The following is an 18505-nucleotide window of genomic DNA, read 5'->3' on the forward strand; positions in this document are numbered from 1 at the left end:
ATTGTATTACGACTGAATTCAGGCAAGAGAAGTATTTAATGTCTTTATTGTAGAAATGCAGAGGATTCAACAAACAGGAAAAAACAAAAGATCAAAAATATTCCAAAATAATGCTTACACAATGAATGGCTTTACAAACATTCATTTTAAAACAGTAAGCCCCCCCCCCCCCCAACATTCAAATATTACAAATAAATTACAAAATGGCAATGCTCTTTTGCATAGGCAAAAAAAAAAAATTCGTTTAATTGTATACAATAAACATACAAGACTGGATAAGAGACAGACCAAAAATAAGAGCAATTTCTTTAGATTTACTTCAGTACAGAAAAACACGGATGTTCACATTGAGGTTGTAATGTGCTAGTTACAGTAATCCAGGCCTTCAGGCCTCATCCAGCTAATCTTTCTGCTTGAGCTCCATCGTGGACAGACTGAAGCCTTTGTCCCGCCTTTTTGACTTCCTGTATTTAAAGGCCAAAACAATCGCGCAAACCAGGAACAATACGCCAAGAGACAGGAGGATCCACTGTCCGACTGTCGCCGCCGAGCTGTTCACGGTCATACCGAGGAAGGGTACTTCATCTGGCACTTCATCTGCCCCGCCTACACCTACACCTACACACACGCACACACACACACACACACACACACACACACACACACACACACACACACACACAGTGAAACATTAGAAACTTGTCTGACACTTGAACACAGAGCTTCCTGCCCTTCACAATAAAAGTGACTCCTAAAAAGAAACCATTTCTAGGTTAGGTGATTCTGTAATCATTGCTTGTCTATGTGCCGCATACATATGTTAAATCTGTAATTCAATAAATCCGTTCCTCTTTCATATATTGAATAAGTTTCTGCTCACCTGTAGAATCTTTGAGCGACCCGTTCTCTTGTCCAGTTACACTAACATTCGCCTTGCACCTTTGATTTATTATTAACCTTAAATGTTAGCTGCTCTTTACATGATCTGTCTGCGTGTTTCTAGTTGCTCTCGTCTGTTTTGTTGCTGCTTTGTGATTAGTTCAGAAATCAGTTATGTAAAAGACTGCTGTCCAGATTTGGGAGCATTTTCTTCCCACTAACTTGGAGATGTCACATTCTAGTTCAGGTGTTACATCTGGCCTTAATTCATTTTGAGTGGACCCAAACAGTAAAATAGTGGCATAATATCATTTAACTCCTTTATGACTCCTTTATGATAAAAGCTTTTGTTCCTTTATTTTCCATCAAATCAAATTTACTTGGCGCCGCAAAACATGTTTAACCTTTAAAATGAGCCGAACTCGGCTAAAACTGTGTCTTATGTTGCATTAAAGACGAAATTTAAATTACAATTCAGGATGTAAACGTTTCATTTCCAGCTGTTTTTGTTCCTGAGTTGATCAGTTTCATTCTTCTTTTTCAGCATTTTTTAGATTATTCTGATATTCATAGCTGTTTTAACCATTTTGGCTCCTTTTTAAGCTGTATTGCATGTTTTGTCTTCCTTTTTCAAGCCATTTTAGATTTTTTTATTCTGTTTTTGCATCCCCCCAATTCTGCTGTGCAACTATCCAAAAGGTTGGATAAAAAAATTTGGGGGTATAATTTAGTGAAAGCGTCAGGACGAGGGAGCTTGCAAACCCCTGATCTATACAAAAGATATCAGGATGACCATTATTTCAATAAAAGCTTGACTCTGCATCCCACATCTTTCTTCTACTGTAACTCAGATTCAGGTGCAAAGTACAGGAACAGAAAGAGCTCAGACAGTTTTGATCTCTGTTCAAACTTTTCTTTCTTATCACATTTCTCCACCTCTGTTATGATAAACCTGCTCAGTTTCATAACGCCTGATGTCAGCTGGTTTGCCTCGATGTTTCTCAAGGTGCACAGAGGTGATGCAAAAAGTAGTTTCTGTTTTTGTTCTTTGCGTTTTTATTTATATCCTAGAGTCACATTTTTGTCTCGGCCTTTCCAAGAAAATCTACGCTGCCTTTCTTCTAATCTCTTGTCGTCCTCCAACAGAAATCTGTGCACATCTTTTCAGCAAACTTTCATCAGTAAAACAAGAAGAGCAAGAGATTGATTTCACTCTGAGCAGCACACTAATGAGATGCCTCTGTATGAAGACTTTCAGCACTTTCTCTCTGGGAAAGAGTTCAAAAACATTTGGCTTTGACAATGGAAAATGTATCTGAGTGTTTCTCTGGATGTATGAAAGTGTGGAAGCGCTCCAGTATGTTTGACGTACTTGAAGGTTTCCAGTCGTACTCGGGCCACCCGCGAATATCTCCGTTCTTGTTGTTCTCCACCTCCAGCCAATCAATAAGAGGCTTGAAGTACTCCATAAGCGGCTCGGCACTCATTTTGGGCTGTCCGGTGATCATGGTCATGGCCTCGGGCCAGGGCTTACTGAAGCCCAGCTTCATCACATCGCTGCAAACAAGAACAGGAGTCAGAGAGGGTCTGTGCTGCTGTCGTCATGGAGCGCATACTTGTTCTCACCAGCTTACAAACCTCAAAACAATACATGTGCTCATAGTTTGCATTTAGAAACATTAGCATCTATTTTCAATAGATGCATAGCGTCATCTTAATGGCGTAGTTCAATAATTCAAGCATTTGAAAAGTTTTTATTTTGCTCATTCTGGCCTATAAAAACATGTCGGGGTTGCAAAATATTCAAAATGCTTGTAAAGTTGGAGTCAATCTCCCCTGACAGGTCAAACAATCGTGACTCCGGTCAGATTCAGTCACTGCTGTCAGTGGAACGACTGCTGACACCAAACCTATCAGACTCATTGGAAACTCATCTGTCGAGCAAAGTTAAATCAAGGACTTTGTGGAGCTTCAAGAGGAGTGGATCAGTCAGTTGGAGTCGGATCCCAGAGAACCAAGACGAACTGAAAGAAATTCAAGAAATGAACTACAAGTGTCACAGTCACAGAGTGAAAGCAACAAACTCCCAGAGGAAGAAGAGAAACCAAGAAGCTTAACCGCTGCCCTGTGCTGCTAAATCTTCTTCACATGCAGGACATGTGAACACGGTTTCTGTTGCTATCAAGACATGTTGTTTCTCCCTCTGTCTGCAGAGAGAGGCTGACTTCCACTTTCCACTTTCACACAGAGCAAAGCCTTGAATTACAGGCTAATTGAGCTTTAATTGGCCAACAAATATTCTTGACCTGAACCCAGACGAGAGTCACAAGACAGACGATCTGGAGGTTGCTCTCGTCGCGCCCTGAGGTTATGTAATCTCTCGTGGGTAACTGATCACCACCATGCGGAGCTGCGTTGATGCTAAAGCGCGTGCACACTGACCCCAGCAGCTTCCCGGCTTCCTGAGATTTGTAGATGTCGCAGGTATGCAGAGGCCCGCTGTGTTTGGCTGCTGCACAGAGAGCCTTGTGGAACTGGAACTGGACGATGAAGCTGACAAAGTACCTGCAGGAATGTTAAGGAACATATATTTAGGATGTTGAATGCAATCAGCATTTGACTCCGACTCTGTCACGTTCCTCAGAACATTTATCTTATCAATCCCGAGACGATTAGTTATCAGTTTATCTGAGGCCACGTGTCACACGGCAGATTCTGGAGTCTTTACCTGACGTAGGGCACGTTAGCAGGGATGTGGAACTTTGCTCCGGGGTCAAAGTCTTCCTCAGTGCGAGTTATCGGTGGGCACAGACCCTGGTACTTCATTCTGCAAGGCCACAGAAGAGTAGAATCATTCAAGTGAATTATTTGCAGCCAATTGGCAAATATTGAGTTTGGCAAACTGTACCTGAGGTTCCACCATTCTTTATTGTACTCGGTCGATGGGATGCGTCCATCAAACACCTTCCACCTCCACTGGTCCATCAGGTAGCCGAAGGGCAGGAAAGCGATCTTGTCCAGCGCCATGCTCATCAGGAAGTTTATGTCACTCTCTGGATCCAAAAGGCCCAAATTGAGAGTTAAAGTTTGAAATACAGCAAATAAATAGGTGTCTTAATAGAACGGTGCTCACCTTTGTCGTTCACGACCTTGTCCAGGAGCCCGATGCTCTGCAGATGTTTGGGGGTGGACACCGAGAGAGCCAGCACGTCGCCGATGGCCTCGTGGAAGCCCGGGTTGGCACCGTCGCGGAAGGATACCGGCTGGTCTTTGTACTGCAGGAAGTACTGGACGTGGCCCATCTCGTGGTGAACGGTGATCAGGTCGTCCATGGTCACAACCGTGCACTGTTTTATTCTGGAGACACAAGCGCAAATCGGTACAACAGTTTCTGAAGACAAACTATCAACACGCAGGTCGGTGCAGCTCAATAAGTCAGTTTGTCATCAACACTAAGTCACAGTTTTAACTTTAAAAAAGCAGCAAAGCTGTGGTTCTGAACACGTCATTAACTCCTGGTAAGTAATTGATCAAAAGCAGTAAGTGTGACAAAAATACAGGTTATATAAAAACCTCTGTCCTGCTTGAGAACAGTAACAATGTTTATTGCCTGTTGATCACAACAGCCTCGAACAACGACGGTAAATCATTTAATGGAAGTAAAACCATAAATCACTACTTCATGTAAGAGAAACACTCCAACTAGAGTTAGAAACTCCTGGATTTATCCAGCCAAAAATAAGTACCTACTAACACTTCATGAATTCATCAAATTGAATGAATGATTTAAAGAATCGGCACTAATTTTCATCTCCAGTCACCATAGAGTTGTTATTTCTTTCTCAGTAATGATAAAAGTGTTCCATGTCAATGAGTGTCCAGAGGAAAAGTCTGATCCTTCTGCTTGTGTTTTCACCTGAAGTCTTTCCGGTTGTAGAAGTCCCATGCAGAAGCGTGACACACCACCTCGCGTCCCTCAGGCTTCACCAGCATGGATTTGTCCCAGAATTCTTTTGGCATCGGCTCCAGTCCCAGAGAGGTGAAGAAATTGTCAGATACCTGGAACATCTTGGTTGCGTTCCAACCCTGAACGAGGGAGAAGGAGTGAAGATGTTCACACATAAACAACTTTTTCTGGCAATAAGATGTTAAACATTTGTTACAACCGGCAGCTGCTTTTAGAAAACGTATGACGACAGAACATCCAAGCAATGGAAGTTTTTAATCATACTGACTGGAACACATTTGTTCACCTGAATCAACGACAGTTAATGTCACACATGGATTCCAGCTGTTCTCATTCTGAGCAACTCTTTTGTCTCTTCTTTCAGACTGAAGCAAATTCAACTGCCAGTCGACCCGAGAAAAGCTGGAAAACTGTGTGACCGCATGTGTTTTTTTGTTTGCTTTCACATGTGATTGTGGGCCTTTATGCAACAGCGTGCTTCTATTCACCTGCGCCACCATCGCCGGCGTGGCGTCGACCTGCGTGGCATGAGGGTAGGGCATGACCAGGTCCATGATCCCGGACCAGGTCTGCGCCCACATGTTACCTGAAAGGACAGGAGAGCGAGTTCAGTGTTCAGACTGAAGTGGAAGGGGGGCGGCTCTTCTTTGGCTGTGCCAATGTTTAACTAAGTGGGATTTGTGATTGTGAGGCGGTTCAATCCCTCGCCGTGTGGAACTGTCACACACACTCTCACGCTCCCTGCCTCTGAAAGCAGATTCAATCCAAACTGATCTCCAGCCAACGACATAATGTCAGCGGGGTTATGCACCAACATAAAAGGAGACTTTGGCTCTAGGGTTTGAATACTTCAGATGCCATAGTGAGTTTTCCTCGCTCACCCAGCAGATGAGCAGGAATGGGCCCCTTCAGGTTGATTTTCTCAGAACCAAACTTTTTGTAGAGAGCCCTGCGGACGTAGGCGTGTACGTTGAGATAGAGCGGCTCCAGCTCCTTCCACAGGGTCTCCAGGTCCGCCTCGAAAGTCGGGGTCTCATACAGGGACCGCCAGAACGCCCCGTTATCACTGTGACCTACAGACAAACGTTCATAAGTCTGCTGTGTTTGTTCTGTCGTCTGCAGAACTGAGTTCTATGTAAAAGCTGCTTCTAAACGAGAAATGTTTTCCCAGCATGCAAAACAATTTTTTATGCCAGAGGGTTGGAACACCATGGAATGTGATTGGTTAAAGACTAAGTCAGAGGGCGTCGCTGCGGTGAATGAACCATCGTACCATTGAGCGTGGCGGCTTTGTTGGCCAGCTCAACGTATCTCTTGTAGTCCTGACGGAGGACTTTTCCTGCTGCATCCCTCCATCCTTTCCAGGCGAACAGCAGCTCGTCGTAATCCCTGGATTCCGCCATGATTTTCTGCAGATCTGAGACAAAGCACTTTTTATAAAGGCCACATTTCATCCATTTTGTCTCAGTGGTTGTTCTCAACAATGCTGTTTGTCTGCATGTCAGGAGGATGGCCGAGTATCTAGATCATCTTCATGGATTTATCTTCCTATTATACTAAAGTACAAAGTAGTCGGTAACAGTGTGCAACTTTGAGGTGGGTCAAATGAAAGCACCTCAGATGAAGAGAATGGAGTGTGAAATAAATAATAATAGTAAATTCTATTGAAATGCAAAGGTTTTCAACTTTATCTTCTGAGAAATAGATCATTCCATTCCTCCGAAGATAAAGCTGTCAGTTGGTGTAACTTAACTAATGATAAAACTGAAAGGTTTCCTCGCCTCTGAGGAGCAGCTGGTAAATTCATTCTCTGTCCAAAGATCAACAATATGTTTTGATTTTACATAAAATTCAGACTAAAATGGTTAGAGTTTAGATTTGTCACTATGACACGGATCTAATTACATTTTATATCATGTACACATGAATTTGATGTTTTAGGTTCAGTCTGCTGGTGGAGGGAGGAAATACGACCAAATGGACAAACATTTGCTCACAGCAGCGAGAACTTTCAATGAACGTCACGTTTTCATTTGTGAATCTCAACCAGCAGCAGCTCCTCTGCTCTTCATGCTGCAGGTTTTCTTTCCAGATGAGAATCGATAAAGAACCGAATCGTTAAGTGGAATTGAAAATGGAATTGGAATCGCAAAAGCAATTCAATTGAATTTGTCATTTTTTCACTGTGCTCATGAGTTACACTGCCCTCTGTACTTCAATCTCCTCTCTCTCTCTCTCTCTCTCTCTCTCTCTCTCTCTCTCTCTCAGTTGTACCTGGATCCAGTGGAAGGCAGTTCTTTCCGTCTCTGCAGACCTTGGCCACGCTGTACTTGGTCTCCATGTTGGACAGGAGAGTGTTGAACTGAAAAGGTAAACATACAACGTTCACACATTATTATGAAATATTTCAAAGATCACCTGGAGGTGAAATCACTGTTTCCTTTTAGCTCTTCCAGCTCCAAAAACAATAAGACTTCTCCTTAAGCTTAATTTTAATCTATTTCCTAGTTCTACCTCGTGGTTCTATAGAAATAAAGTTTACTAGAAGTATGTTTGCTTTACGGACAAAAACCAGCAACATTTTCATATTTGATGTATTCTAGCTTTTTTTGTTTGTTTTGTTTTGTTTAACTGGATGATTCTGACTTTTCAGCATTTCCATGACTGACTGAGGAGGTGAAATGTCAACAGGTCACACATAGTAACACACAGTCACACACTGTAACACACAGGTCACACATAGTAACACACAGTCACACACTGTAACACACAGTTAACACATAGTAACACACAGTAACACACTGTAACACATAGTAACACAAAGTCACACACAGTCACACACAGTCAGTGTGGTCCTGGGGTTCATCTGTTAATTTAGTGACCAAAATTTTCCAAAAATAAACAAGGAAATTATGTTTTTCTGTGTTTTTTTAAAAACGGCTCCAGTTTCCTCCAGACCTCCTCCAGTTCGGCCGGCGACAGCGCCGCTCTCTCGATGTCGCTGAGCTTCTTGATGATGCGTTTGGTTGAGCCGTCCTGGAAGTCGGTGGTGTCGTACTGCCGGGCAATCCGTCCATACTTCAGCGTGTGAGCCGACATCTCCAGGTTCTTCTCAAGCTGGACGACAATAATGAATACTCTTTAATTTGATTGGTTGTTCATCCCAAGCCGCTTAGAGACGGACGGATGGATGGATCAGTGGTTCGATGGATGAATGGATGGATGGATGGATGGATGAATGGATGGATGGATGGGTGAATGGAGAAGCATGCATTACAATCAGTTAGTGATTCATTGACACATTTTTAAACATGCAAATCATTTTATTGATTTCACAATAAAGACACATCCAGCATGAGGAGACGCCTGAACGTTACGGTGATCTCGGCCTGTAGGAGGCGCTCACCATTGCCTGCTTATTGGCTTCGTTGATGTCGGTGTTGTACTTCCAGGAGGCCTCGGTGTAGGTGTTCCACACCACCTCGGCTGTGCTGTTGTACTCATCCAGGAAAGCGTTGGCATGAACCTCGTCTGTATTCTTGTCTGGTTAACAAGCGAGAATCGAGTCAGAGAGGCAGGACGTGTGCAGGGTCAAATATGATGGCATTCTTCAGGTTCTGTGAGCGGGTTTTTAGAATGGGAGAGAAAATTGTGCCCTCTCCATTTAAACCCACGCAGCCATCCTTCTTTTGTTAGGTGGCTGAAAATAGAGCCGTTCGTTTCTTCTCTGGTGTCTCACCAATATCGTCGGGGTAGCCCTCAGGAATGGGTGGGACCCAGTTGAATTCGGGCCATCCCAGTGTCTCGTTCACATTTTGCTGTTCCAGCCACTTAATAATAGGGTCAAAGTATTTCATTAAAGCGCCGGCATCCAACTTATTGGTGCCTATCGCGTCTTGGAGAACTTCAGGCCACGGTTTGGACGATCCCGCCTGAAGTATTTTCCTGGAGGAGGAACAGTGAAGTCATTTACTGAGTTACGTGTTTAAATACTTGTTTATGTCCCATGTGAATGTAACTTACTTCAAAATGGCTCCTGCTTCTGCAGAGCGATAGATGTCACATGTGTGCAGGGGTCCACTGTGCTTCGCTGCCTCACAAAGTTTCTCATGTAACTGAAACTGCAGGATAAAACTGACGAAGTACCTGCAGAGGATCGACACAAAACACACATCCAAGCTCTGAGACTCTCAAAGGCTGAAGTCAGAGGTTTTCATTGTGTGGTTCACTATATATATATATTTAGTAATATATATATATATATATATTCGTGGCTCAGGAGTCTACATCGTTCTGAACATAAAAGTCATTTTCCGAATTTTACAACAAAGAAAATTTGTCTGGAGCCGCAAAATGTAAATTCTAGGAAATTAAGACAAAATATCGTTAAAGAAAAAAGCTAAAAAAACCTCACATTTGTGTTGCTTTTAATAAAGTGTCATAGGTAAAATTAAGATGTATTTTATTACATTTTTAGCTTTTGGAGCCTTTTTTTCATGTATTTAGCTATTTTATGCATCCTGGCTATTTTAGCTGCTTTAACTATTTAACTCTTGATCTATTTATAGCTGCTGTGACCACCCTGTGGTTAGAGCAGTTTTAACTTTTTTTTACCTCATTTTTTCCCATCTGTTTTCCTTTTTTTCTTTATTTTCCTTCTTTTAGTTTAAAATGTTTTCTTAATTTTTTTCTTTTTACTTTTATTCTTGTTTTTCCTTTTTTTAAATTTATGAAGGAAAGAAGAAAAATTAAGAAAGAAATCTTCATTTTTCCACTTCTTTCATTTCCTGAAAATTATTATTATTGTTATTATTATTATTGTTGTTGTTGTTGTTGTTGTTGTTGTTGTTCTTGATATTATTATTATTATTATTATTACTACTACTACTACTACTACTACCCGTTTTTAAAATCCTTGTGAAATGCAAAATAAAATAAAAATGTTTGCAAAATGTTTATTTCCAAATAATTTTCTGAAAGCTTCAGCTTCATATGTTGCTGCAGAGCCTCTGACTTAGATATTCAAAATAAACAGAACAGTTGTGCTGATCGGCAATTAACAGTAACATCATGTGAAAAGCATCAGATGTCCAACAAACATTCCAAAATCGTTCATAAAGCTGTTTAACAGACGTTACTAATGCAGAGAATCTGATAATCTGCTGAGGATCTAATGAAAAGTGACTAAAGCCTGCTGGAGAGAACGGTTTTCCTTTTGCAGCTTCCTGCTATTCTGAGTTCTTGTATTGTTCTAAAACTTTTACACAATACACTTCCATTTGATACTTAATTACTACACTTGATTCACAGAGTTACAATAGACGTTTCAGTCATACGCTGCACATGGCGCCACTTTCAACCTTTTGATAGAATTTCTCATTTTAACGCTGCTATACTTATCATCCTTGGTCTTTTCATTTACTGCACTTGACGAGGGATTTTTAGGATTACAACTAGGAGAACATAAATCCTCACTTTCTCTGAGAAATGCCAATTAGTCAAGCGGATTGTTTGGAGCATATAGGTGCTACCTGATGTATGGTGTGTTTCCAGGGATGTGGTACTTTGCTCCGGCATCAAAGTGCTCCTCCGTGCGCCGGGTGGGCGGGCAGATGCCCTGATATTTAGTTCTGCAGAGAGAAATAAGAGACGGATGAAATGAGGCCACAGCTGGCATGAGGTACATGACCAAGATGCCAGTTCTGGTAAGATCTTCATTTTTGTACATTTTTATGTGTCCATTAACTGTCAGTTGGCCACCTGCTGTGTTTTCCAGTAAAACTGCACTTCACACAAACACACTGACACACTGAAGTCTGACCAGCAGCCAGTCGCACCACCGTCGTCTCCTGCTTCGACTCAGCAGGTTGACTTCATCTGTTCGCTCACACTCACCATGTGGAATGATAGAAGAGGGACGCCGTCACTAAACATACTGGAGATTCAATTCACCATCTAACTTTCATATGAACTAAACATTCTCAGATCTGCAGCGAATTTCTCTTTGAAACATTTTACTGTAGATTTTGAACCACCAGTTAGTCATTTTGATGTGTCTTCTACTTCTGGCATTATATGTTTGGATATTTTAGGCAGCTCGTCTTGTTAAAATAGCTAAAAACAGTTTTGACACGTCTGGAATCTGGAACTAATACTAATACTAATACGAATAAAATAAAATTTTCCTTATAGCAGGTTGGGTGTGTGGGGTTAAAAAAAGAACACATTCACATCATATTTACTGATTTGATGTTTCCAATATTTCTGCTTAACGTCCTACCTGAGGTACCACCACTCGGAGTTGTAACGGTCCGGAGGGGTGCGTCCGCTAAACACTCCCCACCTCCAGAGGTCGATGAGGTAGCCGAAGGGAAGGAAGGCAATCTTTTCCAGAGCCATCTTCAACAGGTAGTTCGTATCAGTTTCTAGATAAAGACATTTCGTAATGAGTCTCCAGGAAATCCTCTCAAGCTGAGTGTATTTAGCCTGTGTGGTTGTTACAGGACTCTCATCTCAATCGTTGTTATTACCATTGTCAGAACTGAAGTCGCCCAGCAGGTTGATGGTATTCAGATGCTTGGGTGTTGAAACGGACAGAGATAAAACATCTCCGATGGCCTCATGGAATCCAGGATTGGCTCCGCGACGGAAGCCCACCGGCTGGTCTTTGTACTGCAGGTAGTACTGGATGTGTCCCATCTCGTGGTGCACGGTGAAGAGCTGCTCCATGGTCACTGTGGTGCACTGCTTTATTCTGCAGTGGAAAGAATATGTCCATCATCAGATTGATTCACTCTGCTGTTGCAGTGTAACCAGGCTGAAGACAAGTGGAGGACAAAACTGAACAGCCGTTGACGACGTTATCTTACAATATGAACGCACAGCATTCAAGCACACAGTGCAGCTTGTTGTGAACTTGTGGTGGTTCAGATTGAGTTCAGGGTTCACCATCGAAGCTGCTTTTACCTGAAGTCCTTGCGGTTGTAAAAGTCCCAGGCTGAGGCGTGACACACCACCTCTCGCCCTTCAGGCTTCACCAGCATGGATCCTTCCCAGAATTCCTCGGGCATCTCGTCCAAACCCAGCGAGGCGAAGAACTCCTCGGCCACTCTGAACATGTGTGTGGCGTTGTAGCCCTGTGAGGAGGAAGCAGTCACACATTCCATCTCTTTCTGAGCAGTAGAAATAGTATTTGTCTGATCAAAGCAGAGAGGTTTTGGTTTGTCTGGTGGCCTCCTTCACTTTGACCCAACGTACTTGTTTTTTCATTGCGTCCGTCACGTCCATGTTGGGTTTGGCAGGAAATGGAATCATGGTATCATAAATGTTGTTCCAGGTCTGGGCCCACATATTTCCTGAGCGTGAGGAGGAAAACACACTTAAGCAGCTATTCTCTCTCGTTATGTAATACTCCTCTTCCAGGCTCTCAGGGAAAAGCCTGCAAACAGCTCCTCCATTCACAGCAAAACGATGATGCAACTGTTCTTGGTGTGTTGCTCATTTCTTACTATTTGTGCTTGCTTTATGTGTGATCACGTCTTAACTGATTATTTATGGACACAATAATACAAAACATTGAGTTGAATGGCTTATTTTAGGTAAATGAATCCAAATATGTGATGGAATATCCTCCCACTCATAATCCTCCCAATAGAACATTACATGTTTTAGGCAATGTGAACAAGTTCTCATAAACAGAGTTACATAAAAAGCTTGAGATTTCTATGTGTAAATAAATCCCATATCTTACTAGATATTTTTAATTTAGGAAGATCCTGGTATAAAAAGTCAAGGAGAAAAACAAACTAAGTAAATGAGACTTACATATTTGTCTGGGAGAGAAATGACACTCCCATTAGTTAGATAATGCTCATCAATGGATTTTGTAATCTTTAGATCAATGATCATATTTTCTTTCAATTTTAATGTATTCTTTCAATTTTTAGTTCATTTCAAAACATGCATGTTTAATGTCCTCTTTTTCCACTAAAATAGACCAATCCCTCACACACGGCGGGCAAAAGAGAAAATCTGCTCCCCTGCTATGAAATATTAAAAAGAAACGAGAAATAAAGAGAATCTACAGGGCGAAGGGAACGTTGTACCTAACAGGTGGGCTGGGATGGGTCCTTTGAGGTTGATGTACTTGGGGCCGTACTGCTTGTAGAGCTGGCGGCGCACAAACGCATGCAGGTTTAGGTAGAGGGGCTGAATGGTCCTGTAGAGGGACTCTAAGTCCTGCTCAAAGGTTGCAGACTCGTACCAAGAGCGCCAGTCTGCACCAGTGTCCGCAAAACCTGAGATTAGAATTAAAACATCAGACAGAAATCTTAGTTTTACTTGCTTTTTCTCTGTCATTTCCCCCTTCTCATTCTTTGTCTTATTTGACTCCTGTCTCTCAGTGAATGAAGAAATATGAATCTCTTTGGGGGATTACTCACCATCAGCCCGAGAGGCGTCATTGCTGAGCTCCACAAACCTGGGATAGTGGTCCTTCAGAGGGACGCCTGACGCGTTGTGCCAGCCTTCCCAGGCGAACAGCAGTGTCTTATAACTCCTGGACTTAGCCATGATATCGGTAAGTTCTTTAAAAAACACACACACACACACACGCACACACACACACTGCGTCAGTCATAAAGACATGGAAACATACAAGGAAGACAAACCGCACAAAAGAAAAGTTTTCCTGAAACAATTTGGCGGAGTTTGTGTTTGGATGAACCTCAGGTTGTTCTTGTTCTCACAGCAGGAAAAGAGCAGAACGTTATCTGGGAGATTCGCTGCGACATTCTTGGAATCGCTTGAGACAATGTTTATCTTCAAAATGCCAAAAATAGGAAGTGAAGGCGAGGAAAAGGTGAAAGTTGAAGACGGCAGGAGATAGTTGATCTGGTGGAAACGGGGATTACTGGAAGGCTCTGTTATCATAGTGACATCAGTGTTGTGATGAGAAGCTGCTCAACGTGATGCTGCTCTCACTGTGAGCTACGCCCAAGATTAACAGACCACTAATCATCGCTTCAGGATGGACCTTCACATCTCGAGTCAACTTGTTTATAGCCCAGAGAAGTGGCTTCTCATTAAGGTGGTGAAAGAGCACGTGGAGCCATTGTTTCCAGTCCAGCCTGTTCAATGGAAATGCACATTCTGCTCAAAGCCGCTAGCATTTCTTGAGTTCTTCACTCAACACGTCCATAGCACTTCCTGTGGAGACCCCTATGAAGTAATTTTGCCCATCCTGTTACTTCCATCAGCTGATAAGATCTTGACCACTTCCAGCATGTTTTTCTTCCGAGACTTCCCCTCCACATTGTTTTGTGTTGCAAATACTTTCAGGCCACGACGTTCCCATTCCTTTCATGAAGTTCGGGGACGTTTGCACGAGTTCTAGGTTCTGTTTACTCACCAGGCTCCAGGCTCCAGCTCACGTTTGGCTGCGGGTGAACCTTGGAGGTTGAGTAAATCTTGTCCATGTTGCTCAGAATGGTGTTGTACTGGAGACGAGAAGGAAAACCACAAGTTCTGATCAAAAGAGTTCAGGAGTGCCAAAAACATGGTTTCTGACTCACAGAAAATATTCCGTGGCCAATTGTGAAACATAAACAAACCTCCTCTCTCTCCTGCTGGGGAAGATTGGCAGCACCCAGACTCATGATCTTTTCCATCAGCTTCTTGTCTTGAGGGTCAAGACTGTTGAGAAACTCCCTGGAGAAGACCTTCTTGGCCTTGGAGCCCCAGGCTTCAGAGAAAGCCTGTTCTTCAAGAGAGGCGTTGACCTGAAGACAAGAGGAGGCGAAGATGAAAGATACCCAGAGTTTCTGAAACTTAAATCATTCGAATGTCAAGCTTCAGTGTCTGACATGAAGCAGAGTCATATTCCACATTTACACTTAATACACAACCTGCAGCACAGCGTTAGGACTCAAAGTGCAGTGATAGAGAGACACGCTGGTTCAACCTTCAGGTATGTGGCGCTTGTCTTCACTGCGGTGGTGTTTTCAGCACAAGACTGGTACAAGTGAGGCAGATATCTATAGTCACTAGAGAATTTCTTCAGTGATTCCTTGACACTTTCTCCAAGGTTGGATTTGTGGCTGACAATGGAAAATCTGTTGGGAGGATCATCACACAGTTTTATACCAAGTCTCATTGCTTTTTGGCGATGGCTCGCTATCATCTGGTTTTCTGTCATTCAAGCAGCTCCAACGCCTCCATCTTCCACTTTGACTTCAAGCTGTACACGTCTCTCTCTGGGATCAATAAACTATTCCATCTGTCTATGGAGCCAGGACACTGCAACACATAAATGCCTCCCGAGGATCATATTTTTCAGAAAGTGCCATTGTGACGACGGTGCACGTGCTGCACCTCTGGAGCTTTTCTTTATGGCTCAGTGGAAGGTCACCGACAGCCTCAGCCTCCCAACGGAGTGACGGAGCGGCAGGAATGGATGGTGTCAAGGCTGCTATGAAACACTGCGCACTGTATGTGCAGCATATTGATTTGCTCCATTCAGAATGATAAATGCTTTGTTACTGCTCTCTGTGATGCATGGAAATCGTTTTTTTTTTTTTTTTTTTTTAATTATCAGTTTCATGTTACATTATGTGTCACGTTGGAAAATACTGGGTAAATGAGTCAGTATTTCCAACATATTGGTGAAGCAATGACTTACAGTATATTCATATGTCACTATCTGCTGGACAGCAGTAGCTTCTTCCCATTTGTGGTTTTACTGAGAACTCCCTGATCTGTCTTTCTCCCTGTCATCGCTAAAATAACCGTCTGCAAAGGAAAAGAAGTGGTGACAGTGAGTTGAAGTAATAACTATGACCTTTGCTCTTCCTCTCAATCTCTGTCTCCTCCTCAATGGTTTTTCCAGCCTGACTGCCCTCACCCATCCACATGGATAATCACATTCTCAACCACAGAAACACTACAAAGATAAGAACAGAATGCTTCTTTTTCCTGCTGATTCTCTTTCCACCAAGGTCTATCTGCAAAACATTAACAGAAACCTTTCCTTTAACCAATCGTTTTACTCATTTACTCCTGGAATACAAAGTGCTTGTGTGAGCACATTCATCCAGTTGTCTTTTCAGCCGTCACACTCACATCACAATTATTAAAAAAAGAAAAAAATAGCATTTCAAATAGATTTTAAGCCAGATTCTCTCCTTACTTGTTTTCCTCAGATCAAGTTTTGGGGAAATTCTCAAGTTGAATCAAACCCGAGGAAACTGAAGATGGAAGCCGTGTATAACAGCTGGCAGTGTGCTACAAACAGAGTTCTGCTGCTTTAGTCTGGATTTCAAGAGGCGACCGACACTGGTGTCTCTTCTCACTGCGTCTTGTTCTGAATGATTTTCTTCTCTTTGACCCTCTTCATGTTGAACGTGGGTCTCATTTGCACTCAGTCACCGTCACTGAGGCCAACCTGAACGGGTGTGAAATGCACACATTTGCATATTGGCTTTCCGTGGCTGCGCGGTGGGCAGACTGAATTTAATGGGTTTCCATGCAGCGGGAACGGTCGTCTATTTCCTTATTTGTAATTGACTTATGGTGTGGCATACAGAGGATGCCGACGTTGGAAATTTACTCTGCTAAGTTCTTGAGTTTACCCCCGGGCTGCCAGATCAGATGCATCTCAACGCTCCGGCTCACTTTGATCACATCTTTGAACAGTTCAACGGAGGAAAACATGCTTTTGCATGGAAACTACAAGTCTTCTCTTCTTTCACCTCCCATTCCCAAAAACTGCCGTCTGTGGAGCACAACAAATTCTGCAGCCTGACCCTGACCCACCTCTACACCTGTTCAGTGTGTGAGCAAACTGGACGCTGCACTGATTTCCTGTTGAGACAGCTGTTCAAGCAATCAGATATTGAAAAAAAAAAAAAAGAAATGCTGGAGGTTTTCCCTTCAGTGTTTCAGACGCACACTTTGCCTTCGTGGGTTTAAACTCGTATTGCACACACAGATCGTGGAATATCTGTGTGGCGTCGGAGCCTGAAGGCAAGTAAACACTTCACACCTCTGCTGTTTCATTGGCTCCTACAATCTCCTGCCGGGCAACACTGTGGTCTCTGTTGCTTGTACAAATATATCTCAGGCAGGTGGAGAGATGCAACTGGAAAAGTATTGCAGTCTCATATTAGTGCAATGTCTCGCAGCTTATATATTATTGAGTAAACACAATGTCAGGTGTGTTCAAAACTGCATGGTTTAGGCAGAATATATAACATTAACATATGCAAGACCCCATGGAAGTGCTTTAAAAAAATTGAAGACGCTCACTCCGCAGGCATTCACATCACATTTATATTTCCAGTAACACACAAGCAGAGTTGGCTGCACTGGGAGGAAACTGAGCATGTAATTCTGGAGAGAGATGAATAGCAGTAATCTCCAAGTCAAGCAGAGCTGAGCTCCACGGAAACCTTTGACCCCGCATGTATTTGTGGTGACGAGATGCCAGTTCTGGCAAGCAGTGATCTAAACAGAACATTTCAACATCAACAAGAGAAAAAAATACTGCGACGCCCCCCACTGACATCAGGACTGGTCTTACCTGGAGCTTGGAGTTGTGGTCTGTTATGTTGGTGTTGTAGTTCCAGCTGGCAGACACGCTGTGGAATAGCACCTCCTCGGCCGTGCTGTTGTAGTTATCCAGGAACCTCGCAGCATCTGTAGTGGAGTTCACATATTCTCCTGGCAGCCAGCTCGCTGGCAGAGCTTCACAAAGCCCCAAGACTGGCAGCAGCACCAGCGCTGACCAGATCAACCTGCCCACACCAGCAGCCATGGTCGTCGCCCACTAATGGAAGAGTGGGAGAAAACGCTGTGGAGTGGAATTGTTGGCTGGATGAGCTAAAAATACACTTGCTCCAGTGAAGAGAGCACACACCTTCTGCCTGAAGCTGTTGTCTCAGCACTCCTTCAAAACCTACCGGTCTGGTCTGCTGGTGGAATGAACAGGAACCAAAGCCAGCCTCTTTTTAAGTGTCAGTTTGACCCAGCCCACACTCTGCAGCCTTCCCTCTCACCACTTTACAGACCTGGACACATCCCTCCCACCAGCCTCCCTCCTAAACCCTATCTCCTCTCCCCCCTTCCTTTCTCTGATCACCAACCTGCCACGATTCATCTGATCTGAGCCAAGTTACTCTAACAGTGGAGGAGGAGAGCTAGAAAATAAATGACAGTCCGGTGCAGTGCGCCTCCACTGATCTGCCTCCTCGCCTGCCTGGAGACTGGAGGCTCCTCAACAGCAGCAGTGGAGAGTCTGGGAGGGACGCCACATACTTTCCTCTGCTCCCTCCTTCAGCTCAGTCACAACAGAGGGAGGGGGTTATAAAGCAGGGGGGTGGAGGAGAGAGGGAACGGGGTGGAGGAGAGAAGCGATGGGGTGGAGGAGAGAGGGAACGGTGGTGGAGGAGAGGGGTAATGGGGTGGAGGAGAGAAGCGATGGGGTGGAGGAGAGAGGGAACGGGGGTGGAGGAGAGAGGGAATGGGTTGGAGGCGAGAAACGATGGGGTGGAGGAGAGAGGGGATTGGGGTGGAGGACAGAGGGAATGGGGTGGAGGATATAAGCTATTGGATGGAGGAGAGAGGGGATTGGGGTGGAGGAGAGAAGTGTTGGGGTGGAGGTGG

General features: G+C 43.5%; 1 protein-coding gene across 1 annotated transcript; it reads right to left on the reverse strand.

Moving 5' to 3' along the window:
• Window positions 1–28: 28 nt before the first annotated feature.
• On the reverse strand, window positions 29–17824 carry ace (angiotensin I converting enzyme (peptidyl-dipeptidase A) 1). Its single transcript, XM_080480282.1, has 26 exons — window positions 17760–17824; window positions 17424–17669; window positions 14458–14625; window positions 14256–14343; window positions 13288–13431; window positions 12952–13143; window positions 12104–12201; window positions 11813–11982; window positions 11377–11600; window positions 11127–11271; window positions 10378–10476; window positions 8870–8992; window positions 8586–8791; window positions 8253–8389; window positions 7805–7963; window positions 7121–7208; window positions 6120–6263; window positions 5728–5919; window positions 5335–5432; window positions 4796–4965; window positions 4013–4236; window positions 3788–3932; window positions 3608–3706; window positions 3322–3444; window positions 2252–2436; window positions 29–618 (listed from the first exon to the last, which is right to left on the reverse strand). The coding sequence occupies exons 2-26, from the start codon at window positions 17655–17657 to the stop codon at window positions 401–403; spliced, it is 3873 nt and encodes a 1290-aa protein (XP_080336408.1). The 5' UTR covers window positions 17658–17669; window positions 17760–17824; the 3' UTR covers window positions 29–400.
• Between the last annotated feature and the right edge of the window lie 681 nt (window positions 17825–18505).

Source organism: Lipophrys pholis (assembly GCF_963383615.2).
Source record: "Lipophrys pholis genome assembly, chromosome: 1".
In the NCBI taxonomy this organism is placed as follows: Eukaryota; Metazoa; Chordata; class Actinopteri; order Blenniiformes; family Blenniidae; genus Lipophrys; species Lipophrys pholis.